General features: G+C 44.3%; 1 protein-coding gene across 1 annotated transcript in view; it reads left to right on the forward strand.

Annotated features, from left to right (window-relative positions):
• ANKK1 (ankyrin repeat and kinase domain containing 1) overlaps positions 1-5,807 on the forward strand; it is a 7,559-nt gene extending 1,752 nt beyond the window's left edge. The window contains exons 2-8 of the mRNA XM_009873073.1: positions 661-955; positions 1,365-1,516; positions 2,420-2,469; positions 2,567-2,722; positions 2,969-3,087; positions 4,057-4,102; positions 4,459-5,807. Of these exons, the coding sequence (XP_009871375.1) occupies positions 661-955; positions 1,365-1,516; positions 2,420-2,469; positions 2,567-2,722; positions 2,969-3,087; positions 4,057-4,102; positions 4,459-5,807 (2,167 nt within the window). The remainder of the gene's footprint in view (positions 1-660; positions 956-1,364; positions 1,517-2,419; positions 2,470-2,566; positions 2,723-2,968; positions 3,088-4,056; positions 4,103-4,458) is intronic.
• The last annotated feature ends 13,609 nt before the right edge of the window (positions 5,808-19,416 follow it).

Here is a 19,416-nt window from a genome sequence, read left to right on the forward strand (position 1 = left end):
GATTCGGTGAAACAGGTCAGCCAAAACTGGCGATGATCAACAGACCTGTCTAGACTCTCTTTAGGACTGGATTCACCATAGTCACCATAGGATGGAAAGCCGCAGACAGAGCTGTAGGTATGGGTATGGCCATGGCATGCCCCCTGGCCCTGCAAGCCTCCATACACCCAGTGTGGCCTTGGACCCTGGCTGCACGCGAGCAGTGTGCAGGCTGTCACCGAGGCTGCCCTGTGGACACGTGGCGTATGAAAAATGTATGGTTCACCATGGGGTGCCTGCTCCCGACGTCATGTTTTCAGAGAAGCATCACTTGGGAATTTTGCTGCTGTGTGAAAAACGTGGACCAGGCTTTCTGTGATCCCAGAAGAAGGTCTTCTAAGAGCTGGACTAAGACGAAAGTTCTGAGCTCTTTCTCTAGGAACCTAGTGGTTCAATTTGCCCAAACAATCCTTGGCTCATTTTGACAAGTTATAACATTTTGTATGTTAGATTTTTAGTCTGCAGAAGATCATGATGTGGTTGCATTATCAATAATTCAAGGGGTGAATTGGAATAAATCCTTTTGGGGTAGTCAGGGCTGTTTGAAAAGACTGAATATTACTAAGATGCCTGTGAGCTGACTGATACCATTGCTTAGTTCCACGTGTTCCCTCCCCCCAGGACCAGTATGAACTGTCTAATGGAAGAGGCAACCAAGATGGAGAAAATCAAATTCCAACACATTGTCACTATCTATGGCATCTGCAACAGCCCTTTGGGGATAGTGATGGAGTATATGGCAAGAGGGTCCCTGGAGAAAATTCTTCCCACTCACAAAATGTCGTGGCAGCTCAAATTCCGGGTTATCCATGAGATGGGCTTGGCCATGAATTTCCTGCATAGCATGACGCCTCCTTTGCTGCACTTGGATCTAAAACCAGGGAACGTTCTCCTAGATGGGAATATGCATGTCAAGGTATGACCTTAATGCTGTATTTGGGGGGACAGGTTATTCCTCAAATAGGAAAGGTTCTTTGCCCAATGAGTCCCAAATCATAGTGAGTCAGGTTCTTTGGGAAGGCTCAGTGAAGAATTGACCAGTGGGACTTATAAGAAGCAGCTGGTAAACAAATTGCAAAGTGTGCTCAAGATCATACAGGCCATCTGTGTCAGAACTGGGAACTTGAGGCTTCAGCTCAGGAGGAAATGCTGACCTCCTGGACTCAGCGAAATGTGCTGACTGCAGTTTTACCAGTGTTTTATCAAGTTTCAGCTGCTAGGCACCTCCTCATATCCCCGATCACGAAGGATGCAGGAATATTCCAGCTGAGGAGAGGTGAGGTTGTGAGGAAAGTCAGGGAGGCTGTCATTTTTTCTGCCTGCAGATCTCGGACTTTGGACTATCGAAATGGATGGAGCAGTCTAGCCGAATGCAATATATTGAAAGCTCTGCTTTGAGAGGCACTTTGAGCTACATCCCCCCCGAGATGTTTCTCCAGAACAGCAAGCCCCCAGGAATCAAATATGATGTGTACAGGTAAGGGCTGCCTTTTCTGTTCAGAGGTCACACAGGGTTGCCACGTAGCTCTTACACAGAGCAAGAGAGACTAGGGCGTTGCATCATTTTGCTTATATTCTGACTCTGTCTCTCATCATGAGAGAACAGAAGAGGAGTGATGCAGTACTTCAACCTCAGTGGTGGAGAGTAAGGAAGAGTGGGATTATCTGTGGCTAGTCCCGTGTCTCTTACTAGACACACCTGTGTGCAGGACTGATCCCATGGGAGCTGCAGGCTATATTGCCTAGGTTCTATCACACCCTGTTAGGTTGCTGGAAGTTATTACAGAGAAGGAGGAAGATCAGAGCATGGAACAGACAGTGTCTGCTCTTTCACAGCAGTTGCTGCTTAGATTAATTTTAAAACAACTGTATATTGCTTGACTATTTTGGTATTCAGCTTCATTTTGATCAGTAACCTGGAGAAAAGGTTTCAACTTTTTTTGTTCTTTGGCCAAAGGGCTTTGCAGCCCGCTTATACGAAGTACTTGGATGCGTTCTGTAAACTTATCAGCTCCTTAGCCATGACACTGTAACCCAAGACAAGAAGCAAAGGAGGATTTGCACAGCCACATGAACTTGAAGTAGTCAAGGGCTCTAAAACCCAGTGTGAATCAAGTGGGGGGAAAAAGGAACTGAGAGCCTAACTTGCACAGGAAATGCTCCAAGTCATTAATTCTCTACACCACCTCTTTTGCTGAGGCATCAGAGATGTATGTGATGATTCACAAGATCTTGTCCATCTAGTGTGAGAGATGAAATCCTTCCACGCTGAAGAGTTCTTTCCTGTTTTTCCCATTTCTCAAGAAGATGAAAGTAGTAAGCGAATTTTATGTTTGTGTATGTATAGGAGTGATTGCTTATGATCTCTCATTGCCTGCAGCTTTGGCATTGTCATTTGGGAGGTACTTATGCAGAAGAAGCCTTACGCAGGTAAATATGAACACTTCTTACGTGCTCTGCATTTATTCAATGCTTATTGTAGCAGTCTTCACACAGACAAAGCTTGGTGCATGTTGCTGTTTTTCAGGAGCCAACATGATGGCCATTATAGTCAAGGTTGCAGCAGGAAAGAGGCCCTGCCTAGAACCCATCAGTGATGACTGGCCAGGGGAATGCCAGCAGATGATTGACTTGATGAAGAGGTGTTGGGACCAGGACCCTAAGCAAAGGCCAAGCTTCACAGGTGTAGTATCTGATTGGGATATGGAATAGCCAAAGCTCAGCTGTGTGGGTTAGTAAGTGGGGATAAAATTGCATATAGCTCTTTCCTGCTTAAATTGCCTGCTGCCTTGGAAATGCTGTCAACGCATCCTCTTTCTCCCTCTTTCCTTCCTTTCCACATGGAGGATACGTGAAAGACTGCTGTGATCTTGGGTACTGAACATGTGAGTAGTCCATGCAGCTAATGGGTGTTTTTTTACTCTGGTAGATATCCCTGTAGAAACAGACATGCTGCTCTCACTGATACAAAGCCTTGTAGTAGATCCAGAAAACGAGCGCCTTGTTAGGAAGATGTCCCACAAGCCTGCCATCTCTGGGAACCGGCAGGTGAGCAAGGCTTCCTTGTACCACTCGGTTAATTCTGCTGAGTCCTTTTGCTGTTCTTACTACTTCTTGAGAACATTTCCTTTCTCATCACTGTTTTTCGTCAGACGATAAGGGCACCTCAGCAACCTTTGTCCAGTGCGTTTGCATAGGTTGTTCATATAATTCATTTATGGAGATAGGAAACTTGCAAATAAACTTGGCATGCTGGCCAGTGTGCTAAATGATAGACAATCTGAGAGCAAGATCCTTCTTTCTGCCTGCTCAGGTGAAGTGAGTTTTTCACTTAGGCCTCTGATCAAAAGAAGCGCTGGCAGACACAGTCACGAGGGTTCTGCTCATGGCAGTGGCATGTATGCTCAGGTGACCATTTTCCAGCTCCATGGAACTGAGGGCATTCCAGTTTAAAAAAAACTGGAGGAAGAAAAAGAGGTTCTAAACCCCTGTGTTTCTTTGACTAAGCAAAAAAAAAAAGTGTTTCAGGATTGTCGCAATTTTAGCCCAGTTACAATTGTGCCTATGAGTCAGCTTCACACGGGGAGAAGCAGCAGTTGAGAACTACTGCTGTTTGGAAGTTTTGCCTATTTGCACAGTCAGCAAGAAACAAGATGCCCAAGTATAGAGAATTGAGGAGGTGCGGGTGTTTGGGTTGCCTGTACAACAAAGAAAATGACTAGCTGGGATGCTGCGATGCACACCTTCTGCAGTAAGGAAACAGAATGTACGTGTGTTTGTGAGCAAAGAGGAGGAAAATCTCGATATCCAGAGATTGCTTTCAGACTTCTACATTACAGTTAGCATCTTGGTTTGCTCTGCTAAATTTTGGACGCAATAACAGGATTGGACAAAAACTACTCAAATGATAATACAAAGTCGAGAGCAGCAGCAAAGAACCACATACAGATGTTATAGAATGCAAATAAACAACTCGGTCTTACGGCTTTTTTTTTTCCTCCTCTTCCTGAAAATGAGATTGACAAGCAAGAGTTCACCTTCCCTCGAGACATCAGAAGTGGTGGTAAGTAGATAATTCAAAAATAAAGAAGAAACCTAAAAACAACCCCCTGTATCCTCTCTTTCCAGCGATAAGGATGTGGCTCAAAGTTTCCATGTGGGTGGCTTTTCTTTTCAAGGTAGAGAAAATGAACTACCCTGCAAATAGCAGGTACAGTTCCTGATAGGGAAAGGCCAAATGCCTTACTGCTTTCTGAGAGACTGCAAGTAGTGGTCTCGTCTCATTTCATAATTCCTATCTCTAAAACGACTTTTATTTCATTTCATACTATGAAGACTCCTGTTCTGTCCCTCCTGTTTTGTGCATTAGCAGTTATTTCATTCTAACTCTGTCTCCTCTTTTGTTTCCCCTGCCTTCAGAAACTGATAATCGGGAGGTTTGTATTCCACCTTCATACAGTGAGGCTGAAAGTCCAGAGGACATCCCATCTGAGGAAATCTACAGGGTCCATGAAAATGGCCTCACATTGCTTCACCTCATGGTGCTCCAGGGAAATGTGGAAAAAGTGAAGTTTCTCCTGACCTGTAAAGCCCGTGTGAACAGCCAGGTCGTCTGTGGCTACACCCCCCTCATTATGGCTGTGCAGAAGAGGTCGCCAGAGATCTGCTCTGTTCTGGTGGAGCACGGTGCGGACGTCAATATGCCTGATGATGATGGCTGGACACCTCTTCACTTCGCTGCTCAGAATGGGGATGACAGAATTGTACGGCTCTTGCTGGACCACCAGGCACAGGTAAATGCTCAAGAGCGTGACGGGTGGACGCCTCTGCACTTGGCATCACAGAACAACTTTGAGAACGTGGCCCGAGTACTGCTATCTCGCCAGGCTGACTCCAACACCCAGGCGGTTGATGGGAAAACTGCCCTCCATGTGGCAGCTTGTTTTGGCCATGTCAGCTTGGTGAAACTGCTTGCCAGTCAAGGAGCGGACCTGGAGAAAAAGCAGAAGAACCACAGAACTCCCCTTCATGTTGCTGTGGAGAGGGGGAAGTTCAGGGTAGTCCATTATTTGCTGAAGAACGGGACCTCTGTCAACAGCCTGGACCAAAATCATTACAGTGCCCTGCACCTGGCTGTGGTGAGGGGGAAGTATCTCATCTGCGAGAAACTCATCAAATACGGAGCCAACGTGGAGCTGCGGACAGACAAAGGTTGGACTCCCCTGCACCTGGCTTCTTTCAAAGGACACATTGAAATCATCCGCCTGCTGAAAGACAGCCATGCCAAACTGAACGCCAGAGGAAGCATGGGCTGGACACCGCTTCACTTGGCTACTCGCTACAGTGATGAGCCGGTAGTCTGCGAGCTGTTGAGATGTGGGGCAGATCCCAACATTGCTGAGAAGTCCGAGTGGGCCCCCCTCCATTTTGCAGTCCAGCGAGGCTCCTTTCTGACTGTCATCAATCTTCTGGAGTGCAAGGCAGACGTCAACGCTAAGAACAAAGTGGGTTGGACACCTTTGCACCTTGCTATCCTCAAGGGCAACATGGCCATTATAAAGACCCTGATTAAGGCTGGTGCTCTGCTTGATGTGGAAGATGTCACTGGCTGTACAGCCCTCCAGCTGGCAATTAGGCATCAGAGAGAAAACATCATTACGCTGCTGCAAGGCAAGGACTCCTTGATGAATAAATCAGGGAACAGGGCTCTGGTGAATGACGCTAAGATTTCAAGACCCAAATTTGTTTCAGGAAGGACAGATTTGTAGATACATCAAGTCTGGCGTTTATGACTTTGAGTGTTCTGATATCAGGCACTATGCCATATCCTGTCACCTGGCGATTACAAGAAAAAACTTTATTCTTGTTGTTCATAGAAGTATCTAAGCAAGAACACTAGAAGAGTAAAAGAATCTGGAGCTGCAGATGGAAGCTGACAAGTTATTTTCCAGAGCCTGACCAAGCTTGTAGAACACTTTGGCTTGGTGATGGTGGCTTTAGGCAACGCTTTCCTGTTTCAGTTCTTATTGTGCAGGATGGAAATGGATATATGTACTTCCTTTTCATATGGGCAATGCTGAAACTGTGCATAGCAGCCTTGTACACACATGCCTTCCACAGATCTTATTGCTTTTATTCCATGTTTTCCTACAGAGCAAATTGGTGTAAAATAGCATTGGTACAGGTGGGAATTGATTAATGAGATTCTCAACCGCTGCTGGAAATAGACACTAAGCAGATGGTGCAGCAAGGTGTCAGATTTTGACATCTCATTTTTGTCACAAGAATAAAATAAGGAAGGCAGAAAAATCACTAGTAAAGTATTTGAATGCAACACAGAGAAAAGAAATTCCAGAATAATTCTGCTCCATCTCTTCAGAAAAAGACAAGAGCTTTTTCCCTAAGCATTCAAATTACTTAGTGACTGCCTCCACGCTTCAGGCTTCAAAGTCTGAGGCTGTCATTAGAACGATGGCTCTAAGGACAAGCCAGAAAGTGGGAGCAGTTCTGAATCCTGGTCACTGCCATGAGGGCTACCCATAACCTCCAATTTTAAGTGCAAAATGCTGCTCTGTGAATTTCATAGACTGGTTGGAAGAGTTCCTACATAGAAAAGCAGTATGTAATTTGAATTATGCCCAATTCTCATCATTTGCAGGTTTGGTTTGGGGTTGTTTGGGTTTTTTGTTGTTGGGTTTTTTTGGGGTTTTGGGTTTTTTTGAGCCCTGAGCAGCTGGGAAAGTTAGCATGTGCTTACTCTGTAGAAGAGGACAGGGGAGGCTGCTGACAGTATGCGGTGGGTATTAGCTTAAAAGGCTAGTCTAAGAACATTCCTGTAGCCTCTGAGGAGACAGGGTCTTCTGGAAAACAGCACTTCACTTCAGCTGGGTTGATCCAGCTTGGGAAGGGGAATGCTGCCACTGCTTAATATAATCTGAAATACACAGGAAAAAAGAAATCCAATTGCCACATAATTCAGCAGCTCATTTCTGTCATCACTCTGACAGAAAAACAAAACTCAGTTTGTATGTTGTCATAGAGTGTTCTCTAAAAGAGCTTAACTGAATTTATAATGAAAGTAATGGGATTAAGAAGACGCAAGGGAAATCTATTCCTCTTGCAGAGCATTACAGAGGTGATAGAAGCAATTTGCAGAGAAAATTACCCGTTTGCTGCTCAGTTTCTGTAGAAATTAAATGTCTTTACAAACTCTGGAAAACAGCCTCTGTTTTGTGTCTGTGCAACTTGCAGCTTGTTACTTCTAGAATCAATTGTAGGTCTCCATCCCCCTCTTCTGCCCGAGGGATCCATGGGGAAATGGCAAGGGTGCAACTTCTGACACAGGCGGTTTCTGCTAAACACCACGCAAGTAAATTCAGTAAAGAGTAAACGTGCCGGCGGAACCAAGGAATGGTTTTACCGTATCTCACGTTCTTACTGGCGGGGTGAAAGCTAAGACACTTATTGATTTGTTAAGTGCTGTCTGCTTTCTTAGTGCTCTATCTGGCTGTAAACAATTTCTCACTTGAGAAATTTACAACCTAACTAACGGAAAGCGAGCAAGTGAGAACTCGTCATGCATAGTGTGGAGCACTAAAATTTCTCATGAAAAATTTGTTTGCGGGAGAGATGGTTTTGCTACAAGTGAAATGCTTTGTGGGTATTTCAGTGGAAAGATTAGCTCTCCTGTAGGGAGCTCCTTACAGTGAAATGCTTTGAAAAGAAATCTTTCAGTTTGTATTTCTGTTTTGAGTTGATCAAACACCAAATGTTTTGGGTTCAATACTATTGGATTCAAAATAGGCCTCAGTGTGAGTTGACAGTGCTCTGACAAAAGCAAATATCGCAACTGAAATTTCTTCTGGTCAGCCAGAACCGGGCGCTTGGGTCTTTTTGACACAAGTGCTGCAGGGCAGCTGTGAATCTTGTGGGACAGCAGGATTGCTCCTAAGGCTTCTCATTCTAGGAGCAAAGGAAGTGGCACATCATTAGTGAAGAAGGATCACTGGAACAGCCTTGTGTCTCTTCTCTTTTAAAATGACCTTCATTAAAATTAAGCTAATAAACTCCTTAATTTTTGTTCTGGCTCTACCCTGGTGTCAGATTGTTCCAACTGTTCAGCTGATCCAATTTTGTCTGAACCATGATCTTTTCATTCTTTGCTGTCTCCACAGTGCTTGGCAAACTTCAGCACACAAATGGATCTTCAAAGGCCCTGTATGTGTGATGCTGCCTTGTGCTTCTACCTGGACACCTTCAGATTAGGCAGTGTTCAGCTCTAGGGGTAGTTCTGCCGCTTTGCTTCAAGTTTTCTAAACCAGGGGATTTTCAGAACAGAAACCTTTTGAAGTAACTACTTTGTTCTGGGCACTGCCAGTTTCTGCTTCTCTAAGTGGCCTCTCAGCAGTGGGTACTCTGGAGGAGGGAAGGTTCCTGCTTCCCAGTGACTTGTTTGACAGTACTGAAATTGTGCAGGTGTGTGATTAAATTATGATTTTTAAAATCCTACCTTTTGGAGGAAAATAGATCAGAATAAATACAGCTTGGAAATAAGTGTATTTTTAGCAGAAATGTTTGGTTTTTTTCATGGCCCCTTGGATGTGGAGAATCAAGATGATTCTTGACAGCAATGATGTGAATGTAGGAGGGGTGATTTTAATGTAAGAAACAGTGAATTCTATGTGTTTCTTTTTGTTACAGAGAGGTGGCTGTAGGATCTGTACTGTATCAGACGTCAGTGTGAGACGTGTAATGCCATCCTCCCTTCACAGGCTTTTTGTGGCCTGACATAATTAATCTTGTTCTGACTGCTCTCTTTCCAGACTATCCAGCACTTACTCTGTGCTATTCCCCAGCTTTAGGGAGTATTTTTGTTCTCTCCCTTTGAAATAAAACCACGCATCATTTCAGAAAGCCCCTCTCCACCCAGTTCTATCCTTGCATGCAGGTGTGAGCTAACTGCCATTAGAATAATGGAAAAAGGTGCCTGACTGGGTATCAAGGAGCACTTGCTGTTTCCTCCTACCAGGCATTTCATCCCCAGCAAGTTTAACATCTTTTGATCCTTTCATCAGCTGCTACTTTCCTTTATTCTGGCTTAGAGCACAGCATGAAACCTTTCTCTTCTGCACTCTGCTACTAGCCTAGTTATAACCCTCTTGTTCTAGAAAAAAACAAACAAAAAAAACCCAACCCAAACCACAAACTGTAACCCAACAATGACTGTTTTAAAGCTTGGCAATACTTGGCATTGTTATAGCCCCACTGTGGCCTGAGTTCAGCAGCATGGAGGCGATTTGGTAAGGAGATACACCGGAGGAATGCTCCTGTTAGACACCTTGAGCAAATCTGCCTAGGACAAGAGTTGCCTCATGTGAATGAAGCCAGAGAAGTATCTGTTCTCTTTCCACATAAAACCATCCCTGAAACACATTTCTTAACTTATCCTTAAAAACAGAGATCACTTCCACAGGCGATTCATTCCACTGCACTAGTGTTACAGTTCAAAAAAAAAAAAAAAAGTGATCTAGTGTGTATCTTCCTTGCTGTTGTTTTAATAGGGATGTAAATTCTTGCATCTAAAAATAAGGTGGTCTCAACTAAAAGTATACCAAACATTATCATTTTTAATTTACCAGGCCCTGGATAAAAGGCCAAACTCTCTTTCCTAGGTGATTTACAAAGAGAATAAAATCCTACGAGAATAGGATTAATCACACAATGATGTAGAGAGGCAGTTGCTCATTGTATCTGTGCTGAAAAGCTGCATTCTGTTTGGTTTGCAGGAAAGACTGCTGATTCTTTCATGACTCACAAAGTACTGCCGCATTAAACAAATTGCTCTGCTTTTGCAAGGACCGTAGCTTTTTTTTAAGCGAGTCTCTCTGATTTGCCCAAGGGAGTTGCAATTTATGGACATGGGTCACCAGACTGGCATTTTGGGTCCCAAACCTGCAATTGCGCAAGCATTTAAGGAAATAACCTGTATTTCTGTTTAGCTTGAGCTAACTGATTTGCATAAGTGTTCATTGTGATGAGCTTAACTCTTGATTTTATTATTACTCCCTTCTGTCTAATGCCATTGCTTAAGGGGAACATGTGTGAATTCCTGGACTATATATCCTCAAGCTTTTTTCTCTCTAGCATACAAATACCCCTTTATGATATGCTGAGTTGCATAATTCAGAGGAGACTTGTCCATTTCTTCCACTATTAGTCTTCTAAAAGCCAAACAAGAAGGGGAGAAGACTCAAAATATGTGCATACAGGCAAGCAGTAAACGTATTTCCTAGGGCCTCTACTCTCGCCTCTAGCATGAGAACACGCCACGATGAACACGCTGTGAACCCGGGAGCCTACCCCACTGCTGGTGCCGCGTCGGTGGAAACGCAATGATTGTTACTGCAGGTTGACAGCTTTACTCCAAGGCTTTGGGCTTTGAACATCTGTTTCCAAGCGCCTTGCTTTGTTCAGACAGCCCTTCGCTGTCTGGCTGGGAAAAGAGGAGCATCTCAAAATTAGTCTGCTTCATGGAAAACTTCCCTTGTATTAATTAAGAAGAAGGTAGAATTTACTGGCATTTTCCCTTCCACCAGTACCTCTGAATCACATTCCAGTTCCCAGTAGTTCACTCTCAGTAATCTTCTCGAGTTCTTCTGGTTTCGTCTTTGAAGTAATTTACTGAGTTTATCAAAAAGGCAATCAGACAGGTTTCTTCTGAGATGTCCTGAGAACTGCCACATAGACCTGAATATTTCCTTTGATAGGTGAGCTCAGACACAAAGGCGTATCTCCTTGGCTAAACAGGTTAACACGCACTAGCTGAGCTACAGTGAAATGCTCCTCGCACAACCTTAACTCGTAGCAAGTGCAAGGTAGGCGTGTTAATGGAAACATAAGGAAGGAATGTGACCTCGAGCATCTACTGCCAGCTGAGGGCATGCACAAATGCAGTTACCATAGCACAGTAAATTGCCGAGCCACAAGAATTCAGTCATAAATCTACATGTCTAGGTTAATTTGGTGTGACTTTAGCAGCTAGACGCCAGCCCTCATATATATTGCAGAAGCTGATTCCCTGTTACTCTGCACTTGTATGGTCATTTACAGGGAAGCAGAGCGCAAGGTGTGTGCAGTGCTACAAAGGCATAAACATTTTCCCTGATGTCTCTGCTTTTAGGCAGCCTACTCATTAGATTTGGATTCTGTGTCCCATTTCCAAACTCAGCTGTTTTGTTTTGGGTCAAACCCTTTCCCTCTGTATCATTCCCTGCGCTATTCCTTGCTGCTGAGTCCAGACCATAGGGAGATAGAAGCCATAGTTCATCTCTTTAATATCAGCTCCATGTGTCACTGAAGCATCTCCCGCAATGGATTTAATCCAGGCCAGATGCAGGCAGAGAAGTCCATTTTTAGCCTACTACCAGAGCACATGACACCGTACTTATGTCAGCTTCAGACCAGGCACTGGCTGTCCCTTGCTGCGTGTGAAGTCGTTCTCATGCCATTACACTGCAAGGCTTGCTAAAGGAACCGCAGCAGCTGCTTTGCAATCTTGCTATTTTCTTTTCCTAGCAAACTAGGAGAATTATGCCTGACCAGTCACTTTTATTTTTGACTAAAGCTATCCCAAAGGGAGGCAGGGATTGTGAAAGAGATTTGTTTAGACTAGCACTGACTGCCCATTTCTTCACACAGACAAGCTCTCAACTCATAACCTGTCTCATTCCGTCATATTTTCAGCTCCTGGGATTTCATCTGTGGCCTCGTACATTTTCCAGCTTATGGTTTGACAGAGCGCTTTGAACTCACACTCACGAGATCTGCACAGAGATTTTCTTTGTTGCTGTTTGCTCCTGTTTTGCTGTTACTCTTCGGAGACAAGATTAAATTTCTTGCTAATGCTAATTTTGGGTTTGCTTGCTTTTCCCCATGGCCTGAAAAGAAAGTCAGCTTCATGGCTGCATTATTAAATAAATATTAACAATGGTTATCAGGATGCAGTTACAAAGCCTGAAGTTACAAGCCAAGGTTGAAGCCCGTTACGTCTGGTCTGCACAGAACCATAGAGGGGTTTATGCAGTGGTTAAACCGAGGAGAAGCTAAAGATGCTGCTGAAGCAGGTGTGGGTGAAGTGATGGAGGGATGGGAGGGGCCAGAGGGGTTGTGGTGACATTGCTACCTCTGCCACTGACTTCTGGGTGAGGTGGGAGACTGCACAGCGGCCAGAGCTGGTGAGTCGCTGGCAGTGAGACAGGGCAGTGGGCCTGAGGGGCTGATTTACGTCGTCCCTTCTGCGTTGAGGAGGCTCTCCAGAGAAGTGACAGCAGCTGAATTTCACAGTCATCCTGCAGAGCTCATTTTAATCACCTCTCTGCGGCTTCTCTTTTGCTTTGCTTTGACAAAGCTTGCTGCTAACGTCCAACATGTCACATTCCTGCGACGTGTTACAAACTCCCCTACCTGTGTTATCTCTGTAGTGGCCTGGTTGAAAATAGGAGTGATGGCTTCCGACGAGGAGCAAACACAAAACCCCTGTGCTGCTTGCTTACTTCCCTTCAGTAAGTCTAGCATCAAATCCTGCAGCTGAGGTTTAAGTGATGTAATCTTTACAGTCTCATCAAAGCTATGGATACAGTTGATTGCATGCAGCAGGGAAGCAATGCTAAGCTGAGTTAAATGTGCTCACTTGTTTTCATTATCCCCCTTTTTTTCATGGGCCCAGCATGGCAGCTTGGGAACGAAGAATATTTTTCCTCACTTAAGGGGCCTGGGTTTTGCTTTGCTTCTTAAGTCTCTTTAAATGCATTTCTAGGTCTGTTAATTATTCATTATAACTTAATTATATTTAGTCCACCATCATCACTGTTTCTTTGGTGAAGAAAGTTGCTATTTATGAGTCACAAGCTATTCATGAAGCAGACAGTCAGAAAGATGGGAGTTGGGGGAGCAGTTTTAATTATTAAAAGAAGCTTTGATTAAAGAGAGTGAGTTAATCTAGCAAGTGCAACTGGTTTTCTCTTTCTTTTTTTTTTGCTAATGTGCAGAAGAAAGCATATCCCTTAATCTGTCAGGTCTGACCTGAAACCACAGGACTCGTTCAAATGCCCCAGGAGATGGACAGATCGGTTCTGGTTTATTTCTTTTGAACAGTGTGAACAATGCTTGCTGGCAGTAGTTGCTGGGGTTGTTTTGTAGTCCACAGGCTCTAAAATAAAACTTTGCTGTAAGGGAGAAGCTGGCTTTTTATCCTGACAGGCTGGGACTAGACACGCTAAAAAAAAAGCTGGTGTCTGTTCTGTAGTTTCTTCTTGCAATATCATTTAGCACTGTTGTGTTAGGGTGGGGAGGGTCAACTGAGCACTTGATTTTCCGTCAGTCATGGCACTGAGTTGGATCATACAGCAAGAAGATTTCAGTGTCAGTAGACTTTAATAGCTTTAGAGATTCTGTATAAGCTGAAGACTTCAGGACAGAGACTATCTTTCCGGTCTCCGTTGGTTCAAAATTAGTTGATTGAAACCTTTGGTTCATACCAAGGACCCAAAATGCCATTAAACTGAAATTTCAGTTTGCTGCTTCTTGGAGATACCTAGTTTTCTATTCTAGCAGTAGGAAGCATTTTGTTTTCATTTTTCTTGTTCGTATAAAGAAAATAATCTTGGAGAGAACAATCCATGAAGCCCAACTGTGTGGCAGCTGAAGCTGAGGCTTTCTCATTGTCCTGATGAAGCCTGGCTGAGGCTCACATGCACCTGTGGGGTTAGTTCTTGCACAAACACCAAACATTTCAGTGTGTGGTGTCCTGCTTCGAGAGCCCCAGGATAAAAGCCCTCTAGGGCTCCTTGCCCAGGTGGCAATCGCCATGAGTGAGGAGGGCAGCTGTGCCTGTGGGGAGGAGAGGATGGGTCAGGTGATTGAAATGGACCCGTCACGGTGCTCCTTCCCATGGGCTCAGTATATAAGGGCCCACCAGAAGACACCTGGGCTTTTAGTGCCTGCTGTGCTGGAGGGGTGTTGTTGGCTGTTCCTCATCTCTCGCTGGGCTGCTGCTGTTCTGGTATCCCGGATTTGTACTGTGGAGGCCCACCGTTCTTGGGACAGGTTGGTTTCTACTGCTCTGGAGTGGGAGCGGCAGTGGTTTTGCCTCTGGACTCAGCACTGGTAAGTCTACATCTTATGTACTGTGGTTGATTTTGGGCTCATCACTACAAGGACATTGAGGTGCTGGAGCGTGTCCAAAGAAGGGCAGCAAAGCTGGTGAAGGGTTTGGAGCACGTGTAGTGTGAGGAGTGGCTGAGGGAGCTGGGGTTGCTCAGCCTGAAGGGGAGACCTTATTGCTCTCTTGGAGGAGGTTGTAGAGAGGTGGGAGTAGGTCTCTTCTCGCAAGTAACAAGTGATAGGGCAAGAGGAAATGGCCTTAAGTTATGCCAAGAGAGGTTTAGATTGGACATTAGGAAGAGTTCCTTTCGTGAGAGGGTTATTTTGTGTTGGAACGGCTTGCCCAGGGTAGTGGTGGAGTCCCCTGCCCTGGAGATATTTAAGAGTTGTGTAGACAGAGTGCTTAAGAGTATGGTTTAGCTGAGGACTTGTCAGTGTTAGGTTCATGGTTGGGCTCGATGATCTCAAAGGTCTTTTCCCATCTAGGCAGTTCTGTGAGACTTTTGGGAGGCATATTAACTTCTGCATGAATACAGCGTTAAAGGTATTGTACTTATCATATAACTGGTCTGCAGTGCCACAGCGGTCTGACAGCTTCTATTTATTTTCTTCATGCAGAGAGCTTGTGAGTTTGTAGATTCCATGCAGCTGTTTATTGTTGCCAACCAAACTCATGCAAGTTGGTGCTCATCTTTGACTTGTGTATATTTGTTTCCCTCAACTTTTACAGCTCAGGTAGACAAATGGTGTCTCAGAGAGAGCAGTGGCTTTCAATCCCCTACTTGAACCTGTACTGCTATGGACCAGATGTGACTGAGTAGTGACAAAAAGTAAATACAGGCAGCTGTTGTAATTCCAGAAGTACCCGCACGATTGCTCTTGGCTAGGTACTTATCTGTTTTTTATCCCTTCCTCCTCCAAATCCTCTCCAGTCTGCTTCTGTCCAGAAGAGAAGAGAGATGGAGAAATTTAAGAATGTTTTCTGTCTGTCTCTTTATGCACTCCTTCTTTCCCCTATCTGATTATTCTGGCTTCAGTCTAGACAAAATCTAGAGCTGTTAAGGTAGACTGGGAAAAGGGAGAAAAAGAAAAAATACAACTAATCCGAAAGGCAAACAAGATCTCCTCTGACGGCCATGTTTTCCTGTTACATGTTTTATGACATACAGGATAATTGTAGGTCCCTACGGTCTGAGCCCTTACAGCTAAACACCATTGCTGCTGCTGCTGCTTCTAGTAGAAAGAATGAAATAAGCATATAACAAGGGTAGCTTGTGCAAGTCTCTCTTTAATTACAGTGCTGCATGAAGACATTTGTTTGTGTCACACGTACTTGTGATGGGTATTATACATTCTTGACTCTTGGGGGAGTCGTGTTTTCACTGGAGATTTTTGCCACAGAGGTAGTGGCTTTTTTTTTCTGTTTTCCTTTTGACTTCGGCAGAATTTAATAAGCTGGTTAGACCTACCATAATTAGTTTATTCTTCAGTCAGGATAATAAACGGTATCATGACTGTAGTGGGAGCAAGCAGGCAAGCGCCAAACACAGTGCAGGCAGAATTCACAGCTTCTTAATTAAAACCTGTCCAGGGGTGCAGAGCCACAGGGCTTTCAGTGAACTGTGAATCACAGGGAAGAAAAGCAGGAACAGGAAGACTCAAGCAAAACTAAAGCTTCAATTACAAGGAATTAATCACAAAATAGGGACTATAGCAAGGGTCATAAGTTCTGCAGGGAGGAAGAAATGAAATATTTTCACTAATGTGTCTTAAAAAGGCATCGCAGTACCCTTCCAATCACCAGCATGGCCTGAAGTCCTTGGGGAAACAGTATTTTTTTCCAGAGTGGAAGTAACAGTGAGGACTGTGTTTGCCAGACTCGGCTCCGTGGGTGGGAGGCCTCAGCGTCCTGTATGATGCAACTACTTGTTGTGATTTTTCAGAAGTTTCTACAAACACCTTCCATCACAACTACGGGCTGGTCATCATTGTGCCAGGTGGTGTTCAAAGAGATTGAGAAAACTGTCCTTGCTCTCGGCATTAGTTTATTCCTTGTAAAGCCAGAGGTGATGACATATTTTGGTCCTCTCTCAGAGTTATGAAGGCTTGATTCACAGGTGGAAAATTCTTTAGTTAGTTGTCGTTAAGTGCAGACGTTTTATGGGAAAGGAAAACCTGCTGCAGAGGAGATGAACAGTCATGGCCTCACCACTGCTCCAAGGGCACTAGGGATAGAGATATTCCCAGGGAGTACCTTCAAGTCTGGAGTGTTAGGAATGACTGGTTTAAAATGTCATTGGGATGAATGATGGGCTGCAGGTTATTTCTCCCAACAAATACTAGGAAATGACACCTGAGGGGGTTTTGGGTCCAAGTTAGTGAACATATGAAGGACATAGGCCTTTTCAGCAGCTCTTTTCTTCCGCGACATTTTTGGAAGAGTTTTTCATCTAGTAGTTCAGGTAAGTTGAGCCATAGTCTGCACCTAGATTTAGAAACAAAATTTTCTAACGAGGTACACAGTATTGAAGATGAAGATTTTGTCCTGGGTTAACACTGAGCACAAAATAAAATTCTGGCACAAATTTAACACAGTATTCACATTCCACTTATTTTGAGGCCTCACACCAGGCTTTAGTACAGGGCAAATATCACCTATGGCAACTTGCAAATGCTTTAAAGCTTTTTTGTCCATAAACATTTTATTTTCTATTTTGATTCAGCTCCCCACGTGTTAACTTGCTAAGCCAAATAGCACTTTCTGCTTTGCAATTGTAAATATGTCAGAAAATTCAGCAGTAGCTTATTACTGGTTTTCCACCAAAACCCCCCTACTGACTTCACATTATTCTTTGAATATTTTAAGTAACACAAGTCTGAGTTGATTCCCATCACTGAGTGAACTTGCTTGGTTAAAACTGGGAAGAAAAGAACAGATAACGTGTGCCTGAGATCTCTTGAGTTAGTGTTTCTGATTTTTCTGATTAAAAAAGGATTGGAAATTTTCCTGTGCTTCTGTAGGAAGTGGTTATTTCTGTTGCCTGTAATCCTATCGACATACGAAGTACAAGGGTTCCCCAGCTGTGCATTGCATTGCTAAGGCCGAGGGGTGGTTGGCCTCATCTTACATGTTCGTAATGTTCTGCTCTGACAGCATTGTGTAACACCCGGTTCACGTATGTCAACAAAACGTTGCTTTGCTAAGCGTGTACTCTCCAGTTAGTACATGGGAGATATTTCTGCTGAGGGTATATGCTAAGCTGGGACATATTTAGGCATCTGTAGGATCACTCTTCACCTAAGTTCATAGCTACGAACTGACCTTGAAGAGCCATCTGCCAATGTTATACAAGTCCATGGACTGAATAATAATAATAACACTGCTGATCAGCCTCTTGTAGGAATACAAGGTTTAGAATAAAAACTTTTGCGTCAAGGTGGGACTCACGTTTCAAGTTCAGAATACAACTGAGTGCGTTATAGATGCTTGACACAATATCTTCTTGATATACAGCTGGAATACATTCTACCAGAACAATCAACCCCTCAGGAAAATGCTTTGTTAGCAATACAGGAAAACCAGAGAATAAAAGAGCCCCTCCTTGGCAGCTGCCTTCATACTGAAGCAGCAACTATGTGAATAACCCACAAACTGCAGAGAGAAAAGGGATTATATTGCTCTCCAGATTGTTTCTGAACATCTTTAGAAATCAGCAGGTGACTAGAACTTGGGAGTCTGCCTGCTCATATGACTATTGTAATCATCTAGTTCTCCAGATCCTGTATTAATTTCTAGCCAGACCTATTTCCACATCATTTTATTCATCATACTATATTTTATTTACAGAGACAATACAAAATATATTGTGAACTGCGTACAATTAGCACATACAGTGTGGATTTGGCAATGCCGGAGTCAGGATAGTGAAATTATGTTGTTAAGGGTTATTGATTATTTGACTCCATGGAAGATAGATATCAGAGGTAAGGGATGCTGGAAACATCCAGGCCCTTCCAGAGTCCAGCTTGGACACAGGGACAGGTCCCACTAAGAACTTGCTTGGGCTTTTATTCAGGCTTTTCCCAAAAGACAAAGTTTTATCTCCTTTTCTGCTAATTTAAATTAGGCACGACGTTTTTCTGCATTTTCTCTACTGAGAGGCATAGGCAAATCGTATGTGAGGTGGTCCTTGGCTTCCCGGCACCCTGACGTTAGGTGAGAGGAACTGGACTTAACTTGGCTGACTTGCTCAGGCTCACATCTGAGGCAGACATGGCTGCAGATGCCTCACCTGGCACGCTGTCTTCGTGTTTCTACATTCACCACACTAACGCTCCTCACCTAGTTTTGTAATTTCTTTAAGAGGCTGGAGATGAAATGCTGGTGGGCAGAAATTGCTGCTGGGCTGGCTGATGATAGATGATAGTGTCCTGCTTGATCTGAACGTATTTCATGCAATGCAAGGTAGCGCTGCTTTACTTTCTCTCTGTCTACTTTTTTGGCTTGGGCTTCTGTCCAATTCATCCTACTTATTCATATTTACACCGACGTAGCGGTCCCATGTGAGACTTACGTTCTCCTCCTTCCTTCTGCCCGCTCCTTGTGGGCCCACATTGCTGCAGGGCCTCAATCTGTAGGTGGCAGAACCTTCTCAGACAGCCTGGGGACCTCTTAAAGTTTTTTCTCAAGGCTTCAGCAGTTTTAATACCCGGTAAGTCGGCTTGAGGTGAAGGCAAAGCTATTGCACGGAGTTTCCGCAAGCTCTGTCTGGCTCCTATTGCAAAGCGGAAAAGATGGTCTTGTCTTTGGTGAGAACTGTATCGAAGACGTGATGCATGAGCCAGTAGCAGCAGTGACCTGTCGCTACCTCCACATGGCTCTGCGACTGTCTGTGTTTAATGCACTCGAGGTTAGCTGGCCACAGGCAAGAATCAAGGGAGTGTCTTGATTTTTGCTTCCGCTTTAAACACAGTGTGAGGCTGGCTCTGAAAAGCGCCCTTGGGCTTGGTGTCCCAGAGTCCAAAGGTCACCTCGAGGGACGAGAGACCCTCCCACACGAGGGTCCTCGTTGCACCCCCGGCCAAGAGGCGTATGGCACTGCAGGCCTCATGCCAGATACAAAAGCTTGAGACCTCTCCATGGCTGCCTGTCCATGTGCGTGAATGGCGTTGGTTTCCTTTTTCTCGTTCTTGAAAATGTGGTTGCCGCCTTTACTT

This window comes from Apaloderma vittatum, unplaced genomic scaffold (assembly GCF_000703405.1).
Source record: "Apaloderma vittatum isolate BGI_N311 unplaced genomic scaffold, ASM70340v1 scaffold3870, whole genome shotgun sequence".
Lineage (NCBI taxonomy): Eukaryota > Metazoa > Chordata > Aves > Trogoniformes > Trogonidae > Apaloderma > Apaloderma vittatum.